Source organism: Setaria viridis, chromosome 3 (genome assembly GCF_005286985.2).
Source record: "Setaria viridis chromosome 3, Setaria_viridis_v4.0, whole genome shotgun sequence".
Taxonomy (NCBI): Eukaryota; Viridiplantae; Streptophyta; class Magnoliopsida; order Poales; family Poaceae; genus Setaria; species Setaria viridis.
In genome coordinates this window covers 3,470,712-3,482,625 of record NC_048265.2, presented here as the reverse complement: position 1 = coordinate 3,482,625, position 11,914 = coordinate 3,470,712, and the positions used below count along the sequence as shown (strand labels likewise).

General features: G+C 54.5%; 1 protein-coding gene and 1 long non-coding RNA gene across 3 annotated transcripts; one reads left to right on the top strand and one right to left on the bottom strand.

Moving 5' to 3' along the window:
* Window positions 1–140: 140 nt before the first annotated feature.
* LOC117847018 (uncharacterized) lies at window positions 141–2,790 on the top strand. Of its 2 annotated transcripts, none has more exons than XR_004638519.2 (2): window positions 141–766; window positions 1,372–2,790. It is a non-coding gene; the product is annotated as an uncharacterized lncRNA (long non-coding RNA). The 2 variants fall into 2 exon arrangements; XR_004638520.2 differs by having other exon boundaries at window positions 141–1,246.
* Window positions 2,791–6,682: 3,892 nt separating this feature from the next.
* On the bottom strand, window positions 6,683–8,921 carry LOC117848155 (uncharacterized). The gene is made up of 2 exons (XM_034729486.2): window positions 7,296–8,921; window positions 6,683–7,062 (listed from the first exon to the last, which is right to left on the bottom strand). Exons 1-2 carry the CDS (start codon window positions 8,872–8,874, stop codon window positions 7,025–7,027), a joined length of 1,617 nt encoding a protein of 538 aa, XP_034585377.1. The 5' UTR covers window positions 8,875–8,921; the 3' UTR covers window positions 6,683–7,024.
* Window positions 8,922–11,914: the final 2,993 nt, after the last annotated feature.

Here is an 11,914-nt window from a genome sequence, read left to right as displayed (position 1 = left end):
GTGCCAATGTCATTAATGGTTTGGTTGATCCACCCTCTCTAGAAGCTATGGCTTGCAATGAAGCAATCTCCTTGGCGCTTGATATGGGGGTGCACAAATGTGTGATAGCTTCAGACTGCTTGGAAGTGATTATGAATCTTTGTAAGCAGAACCTATGTGCGTACTCCTCGGTCCTGAAAGATATTAAAGCAAAAAGTGTGTTGTTTCAAGAAGTCTAGTTCAAGTATGAGGGTAGAGGCTCTAACAATGAAGCACCTGGGAGATATGTCTGGCTCCTAAGGTGTCCAGAAATGTTGCAGGTACCTCACAATGTTATGAACGAATGAATAAGAACCTACCTTCCTCTAAAAAAGAGCTGGACATCGTCGGATCGAAGGGGGACGACTGAGATGGCCTGACTGCTGAAGACAGTCAAGCGGCCGGACGTTAGAGGATCTCATCCCGCCTCGGCGCGCGCCCTTCCCCACTGGCCACTGCCGCTCACCCCTTCGCGGGCAAGTGCTCCTCCTCGAGCCTCTGCCTCCTCCCCCGGTGGCCCCAAACCTCCCTCGCGGGAGAAGGCCGCCCGTATGGCCGTATCGTCCGTCTCCTCGCATTCCGTCGCTGCCTGCCTCGCCAATAATTGCCCTGCCGCCCTGCACTGCTCGCCAGAACCGCCGCCGTGCGCCTCCTTGGCTCCCATCCTCGACGGGGTGCTACTCTCACATCCGAGCGAGGGGACCAACCGCCGGCCATCTCGCGCCGCCGCGGGCACCGCTCCTCCCAGGTACGCTCCTCCCCGCTTGTCTCCTTCGATTCACTCATCGATTTTGCTACCAGGAGATTGAGAGGGGAGTACCACAGAAAGTAACACCGGCTTGAACTTCCCGTAACTCGATGCTGGCCGGGCGGCGCCGCCCCACGTATCGCAATCAGCGGGCCCAAGGCGCGCTCTACGCGCTGGCCCTCGCGTGGATCCGCAGTCCACGCGCCGCAGTGCGTGCGTGCGCCGAGGGAGGGAGGCCAGGGCAAGGGAGGGACCTCGTCGTCCGCCAACAGTGCTCCCGTCTGCTAGCTGCCTCTCCTATGCGGCCGCTCGGCTACATCTGCCTGCGGCAGCAGAGATATTGGAGAGACATGATTGCTAACAGAGAGAGGATTAGGTGAAATACGGGAGGAGATGGCCTATTTTTCTTTTGTAGCTTCAATTTTACAGCGATTTGTACGGATTCCTCCAGTTTAACCGTGTAGTTCCAATTCAATTTGGGTATGCTCTGATCTTGCTATTTTATTCATATATGCCTGGGTCTAATAGCTGTGCCAATTGACTTCTGATAGCTGTGCAGGAGGGTTCTTCCAATTTGATTAATTCATGATGTGTTTGCAATGCAGGAAGGAAGATGGGTAGCTGAACGAACTGTGCTGCTGGGAGTTGAATATAGGAGTGCCAATCGATCTACTATATGAGTGATATGGTGAACTGGTCTGAGAATTGTTTCCCGTGCGCATCTCTTACGTTTCAACTTGTCATGATATGGTGAACTGCTCAAAAAATCTTTTTTTTACAGATACAGTAATCTATATTTATTCTTCATGCTTCAGTTATGCTTCTCTGAAAATTCAATTTTTGACTATAAGCTTGATGTTGCTGAAAAGAACAAAAAGAATGTAGTGAAGCCATTGAACCTTGGCTGTAATATTCTGGTTTTATGAAACAGATAGATTTGTGTTAACATGAGATGTTGGCAGCACAGAAAAGCGAAAGATCTTTCATACCAGATTTGATACTGTGGTAGTTGTGAATGTGCTATTTCAGTATAGATTGACCTTTCATTTTTTCGTTATAGCCATTTTTTTTCACTTTTGACTAGGGATATGCTCATCCGCAGCCCACTCAAGGTTCGTATCTGTCCAAGGACAATGGTATAAGGCTCGCATCTTCCCAAAGCTGAAGAACTTCTTTGAACTCCTCCTAAGCAATAAGAGTGTCTTCTGTTGGTTGACTCAAATTCCGTGTGCCTTCTTTGATATCTATATGTAGAATATTCACTTTTTCATTTTTGCTAAATTGACTGCAGGAATGAGGCCTTGGAGTTGAGAGACGGCGGATTTTATATATTCTCTAACTTATTATGAACCCGTCTCTCTGTTGTTTTAATATGAAAATGAACATCATAAAATCGTGTAGTTTGTTGCGTCCCTGTAGTGACCTTGAACGGTATGCATGATACTCTCTTATCTGTGCCTCTTGTAGGGTATACAAAAGTTCAGGGATTCAACCATTGATTCCTTGGGTGAAGCAACTGGTGCAATGGGGTGGGCATCGGGTGATGCGTGAGCCATTGTTGTTTGTGTAAGAGAGGCTGCGGCAGATCATCTAGAGGAGCAACAGGCTGACTGTGGCACTCCGCCTCCCTGAACTTAAACTACCTTGGTCGGTGTATGCGTGAGTGAACAGGTTTGTGTCTGATCTGTGTGGGCCACTCAAAGGGTGTTCGATGAAATTCCTGAACTCTAAACTACATTGGTCCGCGTATGCGTAAGTGAACAGGTTTGTGATGATTCTGGTTGGGATGTATGCTGCAGCTGGGGATATGGAGGCTACTCAAAGGGTGTTCGAAGAAATACCTATGGTGATGTGGCGTGGCTATCAAGATGAGATCGTTTATTGGTTGTACTTTTGTGTAAGCAACATGGATGCTACAATTTTTTGTTACATGGTGAATGTATCATCAGTGCGAAAGTTTTGGCTGTGAAAATGTGATCGTTACTTTCAAATTAATAGTATTGTGCATTGTGCCATTCACTTGATGTGCCCAGTTTCTTGAGGTTGATTAGAGGTTAAGAGCTGCGAAAATGAAGCTTTCTGTGTGAATTCGAATCTGGATGATCGAAGAAAGTATGCTGCTTTGATAAATTAGCACCAGTTTTCATCGATTTCTCTGGGTCTACATTTGGAAAATGCAGATATAGGTATGCAATTAAATTCACTTGAGAAGTGGCAAGGGCATTGTTGTCGTGCTGACATTGGTGTGCTACAGCGAAGCATAGTTGAGTGGAACAGCAGAATACGAGCTTAGCATATGATTTGCCATCGTACTAGAGTTTTAAGTTCAGTTTGATGATAATTTCACATTTATTTAGCCCGTAGCAACGCACGGGTCTCAACGTAGGCAGGCAGATTTGAATTGAGTCGCATGTAACACTCTCTGAAAGTTGAAACGAGCACAGCATTCCAGCTCTCACAAAAGATTTGAGAATACAACAACTCCTTCTCGGTTATACTACGTTGGAGATGTGCGTGCTCTACGGACCACCAGCACGCGCGCACGGCGCATTGGAGTCGTGGAGACATTGCAGCGTAGCCGTGCAACTTGCTTACGGTCAAATTCACTTTAAATACAGGCATGACTCCATGTGTGTGTTCTTCCAAGGACTAAGCAACAGCAGTACTCCGTGCAGCCATCCCCAGGAATTTAGACCCGGCGCGAAATGCAAATTGTGGCTCTAAATAAAAAAAATACGTACAGCCAACTATATAACCTCAATATGTGTTATTTTGTACAATAGTTAGTATTAGACTAGAGGAAATCAAGCGTGATTAATTGTATTACTCAGGAAGACGGATACAATATATAGACGAGCCTGGACCGCTAGGACCAGCTGGCCGTGATGTACGCACGCGTGAAACCAAAACAGTGCCATGCAAGGCAACAGACCAAGAGAGCGCTAATCACGCTTTCACCCCCCCGCAGGCAGAACGTCGATCGGACAGACGTTCAGGCTGGACCGAAACTCGGTGAAGACGGAGGTCGGCAGGCCTTTGGTGAAGATATCCGCAAACTGGGACGTAGTCGGCACATGAAGGACCCGCACGTCACCAGTGGCCACCCGCTCACGAACAAAGTGGAGGTCAATTTCCACATGCTTGGTGCGTTGGTGCTGGACCGGGTTCGTCGAGAGGTACATGGCGCTGACGTTGTCGCAGTAGACCAGCGAAGCTCGAGGAAGTGGACTGTGGAGCTCCCGAAGAAGTTGCCGCAACCAGGCGGCCTCAGCAACACCATTGGCGACGGCGCGGTATTCGGCTTCCGCGCTGGACCGAGAGACTGTCGGCTGACGCTTAGATGACCATGAGACAAGGGTAGCACCTAAGAACACAGCGTAGCCCGATGTGGACTTGCGCGTGTCGGGGCATCCTGCCCAATCAGCATCGGTGTATATGACAAGCTCGGATGGCGTGGTGCGGCGAAGGAGAAGCCCATAGTCGATCGTCCCTCGAAGGTACCGAAGGATGCGCTTCACTGCATTGAGATGCGGCTCCCGAGGATCATGCATGTGAAGGCACACCTGCTGAACGGCATAGGAGATATCAGGCCGCGTGAAAGTCAAGTACTGTAGGGCCCCGGTCAAGCTGCGGTAGTGAGTCGGATCACTGACGGAGGGTCCAGTAGCACCGGACAACTTTGACTGAGTGTCGACTGGAGTCAAACAAGGTTTGCAATCAGCCATGGCAGCCCGCTGAAGGATATCCAAGATATACTGCCGCTGGGAGAGGAACAGGCCTGAAGAACACCGCTGAACTGAGATCCCCAAGAAGTGATGGAGTTCCCCCAGATCCTTCATAGCAAACTCCTGCTGAAGAGCCGATATAGTCTGACGAAGCAGTGCAGACGACGAGGCGGTGAGAACAATATCATCAACATAAAGCAACAAGTAGACTGTGTCAGTGCCACGCCGGAAGATGAACAGTGATGTGTCGGACTTGGCCTCCATGAATCCCAGGCTGAGCAAGTAGGTAGCAAAACGGCTATACCAGGCACGAGGAGCTTGCTTGAGACCATACAAGGATTTGTTGAGGCGACATACCCAGTCCGGATGAGAGGAATCAGCAAAGCCAGTCGGCTGAGAGCAGTACACTGTTTCTGAAAGTGTCCCATGGAGAAAGGCGTTCTTGACGTCGAGCTGATGAACAGGCCAATCCCGAGACAGAGCAAGTGTTAGCACAGTGCGAACGGTCGCCGGCTTGACGACGGGACTGAAGGTCTCATCATAATCGACGCCTGGGCGCTGAGTGAAACCACGAAGAACCCAACGGGCTTTGTGGCGATCCAGCGAGCCATCTGCGTGGAGCTTGTGCCTGAACACCCATTTACCAGTGACGATGTTGACACCGGGAGGCCGGGGGACCAGATCCCAGGTGTTGTTGATCTGAAGGGCGTCGAACTCCTCGGTCATCGCTGCGCGCCAGGCCGGATCCGCGAGGGCGCTGCGATAGGTCTTCGGCAGAGGCGACATCGTGCTGGCGTGTAGAAGCAACGGTTCCGAAGACACACGGAAACCGGATTTTCCTCGTGTGACCATGCGATGGGAATTGGTGACGAGAGGGACATCGGTGACAGCACGTTGGCCTGTGCGAGTCGAGACGACTCGAGCACCGGCCGTGGCTGTAGCGGTCGACGTGGCCTCCGGGGGGGCGCCGTCGGGCGAGGGCGCCGGGGGCGTGCGGACGGACGAGGCCGCCGCTAAGGACGCGCCGGCGGGCGCGCGCGGTGGAAGCGCGCAGCCGAGCGAGGCCGCCGGGGGCGCGCCTGCGGGCGCGCGCGGCGGAAGCGCGCGGTCGAGCGAGGCCGCCGGGGGCGCGCCGGCGGGCGTGCACGTCGAAAGCGGGCCATCAGGCGAGGCCGCCGGGGGCGCGCCGGCAGGCGAGGCCGTCGAGGGCGCGCCGGCGGGTGAGGACGGCAGGGGCGCGCCGGAGGGCGCACGTGGCAGAAGCGCGCGGCCGGGCAAGAGGGGCATGCCGACAGGCAAGGCCGTCGAGGGCGCGCCGGCGAGCGGGCGGGCCACCGCGGGCGCGCGAGGCGCGGGTGACACCGAGGTCACGCCGGCCACGCGGGACGCCGAGACCGCGCATGGCGCGGGAAGGGGCGAAGCCGCAGTGTGGCTGGGGGCGACAGGGGCATCCGCGGGAGGCGCAGCTGGAGCAGTGGTGGCGCGCCGAGGTCCTGCAAGAGAAGGTGGACAAGGCGGGCCGAGGGGCACCGACTGGACCGTAAAGTCAACGAGAAACTCAAAATCGCTGGGAAGCGAGGAACGAGTACGGGCAAATGGAAATTGGGTCTCATCAAAAACCACATGGCGTGAAATGATGACGCGATTAGTGGAGAGATCAAGACACCGATAGCCTTTGTGATCGGAGGGGTACCCAAGGAAGACACACAAAGTCGAGCGGGGGGCGAGTTTGTGAGGGGCAGTGGAGGAGAGATTTGGGTAGCAGGCACAGCCAAACACGCGGAGGTGGGAGTAGGAAGGATGGGAACCAAAAAGAGCAAGGTGGGGCGTGCCGGTGGCAAGAGTTTTGGTGGGTAGACGGTTGAGCAAGTAAGTGGCAGCGTGCAAGCCCTCAACCCACTAGGAGGCAGGAAGGGATGCTTGAAACAAGAGCGAACGTACCATGTTGTTGAGAGTACGGAGGGTACGTTCGGCTTTACCGTTCTGCTGGGAGGTGTAGGGACAAGACATGCGCAAAACAACGCCGTGAGTGAGGAAGAAGCCGCGGGCGGAGAGGTTGTCGAACTCGCGGCCGTTATCACATTGGACGCTTTTGACAGACCGAGAGAACTGGGTAGCCACATAAGAAAAAAAGTTAGCCAAAGTGGAAAAAGTGTCAGACTTGAGACGCAGGGGAAAAGTCCAACAGAAGTGAGAGCAATCATCAAGAATGACCAAATAATATTTGTAACCGGAGACACTCAAAACAGGGGAGGTCCACAAATCACAGTGAATAAGATCAAAAATGTTGAGAGCCCGAGAAGTAGAGGCGGTAAACGGTAAACGAATGTGGCGACCGAGTTGGCAGGCATGGCACAAAGTGTCACATGAATGCTTAGTACAAGAAATAGCTGAAGAACGGGCTAATTTGGAGAGAGCGTCGTGGCCGGGGTGCCCAAGGCGGCGATGCCAGACAGAGGAGGGAGCACCGGCGAGGAGTGCGTGGGGAGCGAGCGGCGACACCGGTGGATGGAAGGAGTAGAGCGGCCCCAAGCTATTGCACCTGGCGATCACGTTCCTGGAACGAAGATCCTTCACAGAGAGGCCAAACGGGTCAAATTCAACGGAACATTGATTGTCAGTAGTGAACTGGCGCACAGATATGAGAGACTTAATAATATCAGGAGCAACAAGAATATTATTAAGAACAAAAGGACCAGGAAGGATTGCGGAACCAGTGTGTGTGACAGGTAACGTGGACCCATTGCCAACAATGATGGAGGATGGACCAGTAGAACGTGGGGGACGGAACAAGGAGATGTTACCGGTGTCGGGCGTCATGTGGGAGGAGGCACCTGAGTCCATGACCCACTCGCCGGTGGCCGGGGGTTGCACGGACATGGTGCTGAAAGCATTTGCCAAGGCCTGTTGGTCCCATGAAACACTGCTCCAAGGTGTCCACGGTGCCGACGGGGCTGGAGACGCGGGCAGTAGCGGACCGGGCTCCACGGGCGCCGGCGGGGGGAAACCAAACGGGCCAGCGAGCATGGCCTGTGGCGCCGGGTACCCTGCCTGCGGCGCCGAGTAGCCAACAGATGGAGCAAGGCGAGGCGCCGATCCTCCGGGTGGCGTGGGCTGTGGACGGGGCCACATGGAGATGGTCCCGGTCCACGGGTTGAAGAAGCTCGGCCAGTGTGTGCCAGCGTGACCAGGACCGGGCTGGCCGGAAGCAAGCGAGCTGGTGCCCTTGCCGGCAGCAGCAGCGTTGTTGGGGCCACCTGACCCACCACCACCGTTGCCGCCGTTGGAGCCGCGGTTGCCGCTGCCGCGGCGGCGGTTGTTGCGGCGGCCCTGGTTGTTGCCACCCCCTTGCGCTGGCTGGCGAGGAGGGGCGCCGGAGTTCTTGCCGGCGGTGGCGATGAGGGCGGACGACGGGGTCGGCAGGGCAGCCGGCATGGTGAGCTCCTCTAAGAGCAGATCGTCGCGTACCTCGCTGAAGGTCGGGAACGGGCGTTGACGCTTGAAGTGAGGAGTCATGTAGGCGTACTTCTCGCTGAGCCCGCGGAGGACGTTCAAGACCAAGGTGCGGTCGGGAACGTATTCGCCGAGATCGGCGAGAGCATCGGCCATGCTCTTCATCTTGCGGCAGTAGTCTGTGACGGAGAGGTTGCCTTGGACGATGGTGCGGAACTCGGCGTCGAGGAGGAGGGCACGCGTCTCACGATGGCCGAGAAAGTTGTGCTCAATGCCGAGCCAGGCGGACCGAGCAGAGGAGCCGCGAACGTGGATGAGGTCCATGAGCTTGGTGGAGACGGTGCCGTAGATCCAGGAGAGCACGACGCAATCCATGCGATGCCACGCCGGAGTGTCGACGACGACGTCGGAGGTGACATGGTCGGCGAGCGAGTAGCGGCCGAGAGTGAGGAGCACCAAGTCACGCCATTGGTTGTAGTGAGGCGAGGAGAGCTCCAGGACGACAGAAACCAGGGAGCGGATGTTCTGAACACCAGCAGCCTGGGCGTGCAGGTTAGCCACCGCGAGGGCCTCGAGAGAGGCGGCGTCGGGTGGTGGAGCGCCGTGGCCGCCGTCGACGTCAGACGCGTTGGCGCGGGCAGCGTGCTGCTGGGCGGAGACGGCCGCCTGCGCGAGAGCCGAAGCGGCCTCACGCTCGCGATCCAGGGCGGCAGTAGCTGCGCGAACGCGCGCCTCGGCGTCGGAGGCAGCCCGGACGGCGGCAGCAGCCGCATCGGCGAGTTGGACACGCTGCCGGGCGCGATCTACCGCGGCCTCCCGTTCGCGATCGCGGGCGGCGGCAGCCTCGCGGTCGAGGGCGGCCGTGCGCTCAGCGCGTTCAGCGTCAGTCAGGGCAACGGCCTCGGCTGCGGCGGCGTCGTGAGCATCCATGGCAGCGGCATGTATGCTTTGCGGAAGCGATTAGGGCATAGAGGGAAAGAAACCATCTGATACCATATTAGACTAGAGGAAATCAAGCGTGATTAATTGTATTACTCAGGAAGACGGATACAATATATAGACGAGCCTGGACCGCTAGGACCAGCTGGCCGTGATGTACGCACGAGTGAAACCAAAACAGTGCCATGCAAGGCAACAGACCAAGAGAGCGCTAATCACGCTTTCAGTTAGAAATATATTAAATGTTAATGGTAAAAAGGGTAAATTCTACTAAAATGTATCATCGCTCTATTATTTCTTCAAATGAAATGTCCAATTGTAACTTCATAATAATCTTCCTCAAGACATTATTTTCAATTGTTATTGTTAACAATCCATCAAGCCTTTCTTGTGCCATAGTAGAAGCAAGTAGGGTTCCGATAATTTGAGTTTAGAAATGTAATTTGAATCGCAATCTGTCCGTGCATGAATCACCATCCCTCATCCATCATGTGGCACTTTTGGAACTCGGCATCAAATTAAACCTCACGTGAACCGCATATGCCCCTGCTACCATAGATGATGATGTATGTGATCAATTATTGAGCTTTAACTAACTTTGATATTTAGCTTTCTTGAGTACCGGACCCTACCATATCATTTGGACCACATTTTGGAGGGGTATTTGTATCTTATACGATATAATTTACTTTGATATTTAGCTTTCGGCTCCTGTCAGCGCGGCCATCGGAGGAGGGCGGCTGTTGTCGGATCCTGTCGCCGATCCTCCGGGCGACCGTTGCCGCCGAGCATGATGATGATGTCCGGCCGCCATAACCGTGCACGTTAGGGGAGACGGCTGACCCCTGTAGTCCTGCTTACCGCCTGTGGAACATGGACGTCGCGTCCCTGTCGTCGGATAGGCCGAGCACGAGAACGGGCGGCGCTCCCTCCTGTGCCGGGCGACGCATGCAATGAGTGCCCTATGGCGAATCAGGGGGAGCCGCGGCCACTGTAGCCTGTGCGGTCATGGCTACAGTATTCCGTCCGGGTACTTGTGGCGGGTTATGTCGAGGGGCGCGGGCGCCTTTCTGCGCGCCAGAGCCGCAGCGCATTTATGGCAAGATCGGTGGAGGCCCACGTGATCCCCGCCCTCGTCTGCCGGTCTGCGCCCGAGGCAGACCCTTGTCTTATGGGCCCGGACGAGTTCGACCCCCTACGCCCGAGGTCGGGCGAGGCGGAGCCTTGCGACGAGGGGTCGGGCGCACCCGACCCTGGGACCGTGGGTCGGGCGAGGCGGAGTTTCGCCAGCGAGGGGTCGGGCGTGTCCGACCCTGGGGCCCTAGGTCGGGCGAGACGGAGTGGGATGCTCCTTGCCCATGCCGGGTCGGCGGTAATCGTCGTTACCGCAGGTGGGCTTGAGCCTTCATGATTGTTGTTTTAAGGGGCATAAGGAGGTCGTTAATATTTCCCCCCCAACATGATGTAACCCAAACTGTAACAGATCCAATCTATAGACTTACAGATCAAGCGCTCCGTTCTCGTGTAGACACGGATGCAAGATTACTCGATGCAGTGCAAATCATAGATGAGGCAGCGCAGAACGTAGTCGATCGATTCGAGCGGTCGCGCAGTTGCGCTACCTAGAAACCTTACTGCCGCCCCTCGTGCAGGCTTCACAAGTGCAACGGCTCGGAGATACCACTCACTCTCCTCGGTGCACACCAAGGACAAGAGTCGGCGAGATCCAGCAGCTCAGTACCACAACACACTTCACTAGATGGAAAATGAGAGAAGAGAAGGAATTCATGGGTCTCTCACATGTGTGTTCCTGGACGTCTCCAGGATTTCTTATAGAGAAGACAACAGCCCTCTGCTGACCGTTTTTGCTATAAAATTGCCCTACTAATTAGCAGTAATAACGCCTCGTTAATTTGGGATTATGGCATTGATTGCATGATTATCACCTCTAATGACCGTTGTCAAAAGATCGCGCGCAAATGACAAAAAGGTTACACCAACTTGGTTTGGCTTGGCTGTGTCCCAAGTCACAAGCCACGCGGTTGGTTATGCGAAAAGGAACGTGAATGCGCGCGCATGTGTTGTGTAACCAAACCCATTCTCTCCTTCAGTTACGTATTCCTAGAAACTTCTAGTGCTCTCCTATTTTAGTTGGCTTTCACTAATTCAAACTAGCAGTACGGGATATTGCACTCTTACTTTGAGATTTGATTTAAAAATGGACCTCTCCTTGGGCCATTTTTCCAACAGCTGGCCGGCCCCACAGGACCAGGCAAAAGCAGCAACGACGGCAGCTAGTCCAGCGGCCAACCAAGTGCCCGTTTTCTTTGGAGTAAACTCTGTCTGCCTGACCATGCACACGTTCTTATCCTGGCCCAAGCACTCCCAGCCACAACATTTCTCTCCCTAAACTACCCCTGCTTTTGCGAAACCTTCTTCGTCGAGAAAGAGGAAAAATGAGGGGCGTTTCAGGGCTTTCAGCACACGAGACGAGCGAAGAATACGATGGCTGGTTGCACACGGCCGCACGGGAAAGCCTGGCCCGTCCACATTTTTCCCCTCCGCCCGCGCGGGGTAGGCCCGCTTGGGGGCACCCGATTGGACCTGCGCGGTGGGTCCGCGGTGGGCGTGGACGGTTGGAGGGCCCTCTCGTCGGTGGCGTCGGCGTCCACCTGTTTCTCATCCAGAACGGAGAACCTAGGACGCGAAAGAGATCTTCCCCTTTGATATGGCTACCCCAATTATTCTCGAGTCGAGTGGATGAATGGTTTTCAGAGAGGATTTAATTTGTAGGATTTCGCAAGAAACTACTGTGCTTATTGCTTAATCTTGGAGAAAACCATGGGTCAAATCCCACCTACCTGACTCTTTCCTTTCAGAAAAAAGGAATAGAATGGCAGAGGTTGTGCGCCAATGCAAGGGCCAAGAAAATTCATGCGTGTCAGCGCGTGCATGTTTTGATGCGGCTTTAAAAACCCCTCTATAGCTACGTTTTTTCGCTACCCAAGGATGAAAATACATCTTTCGGTTC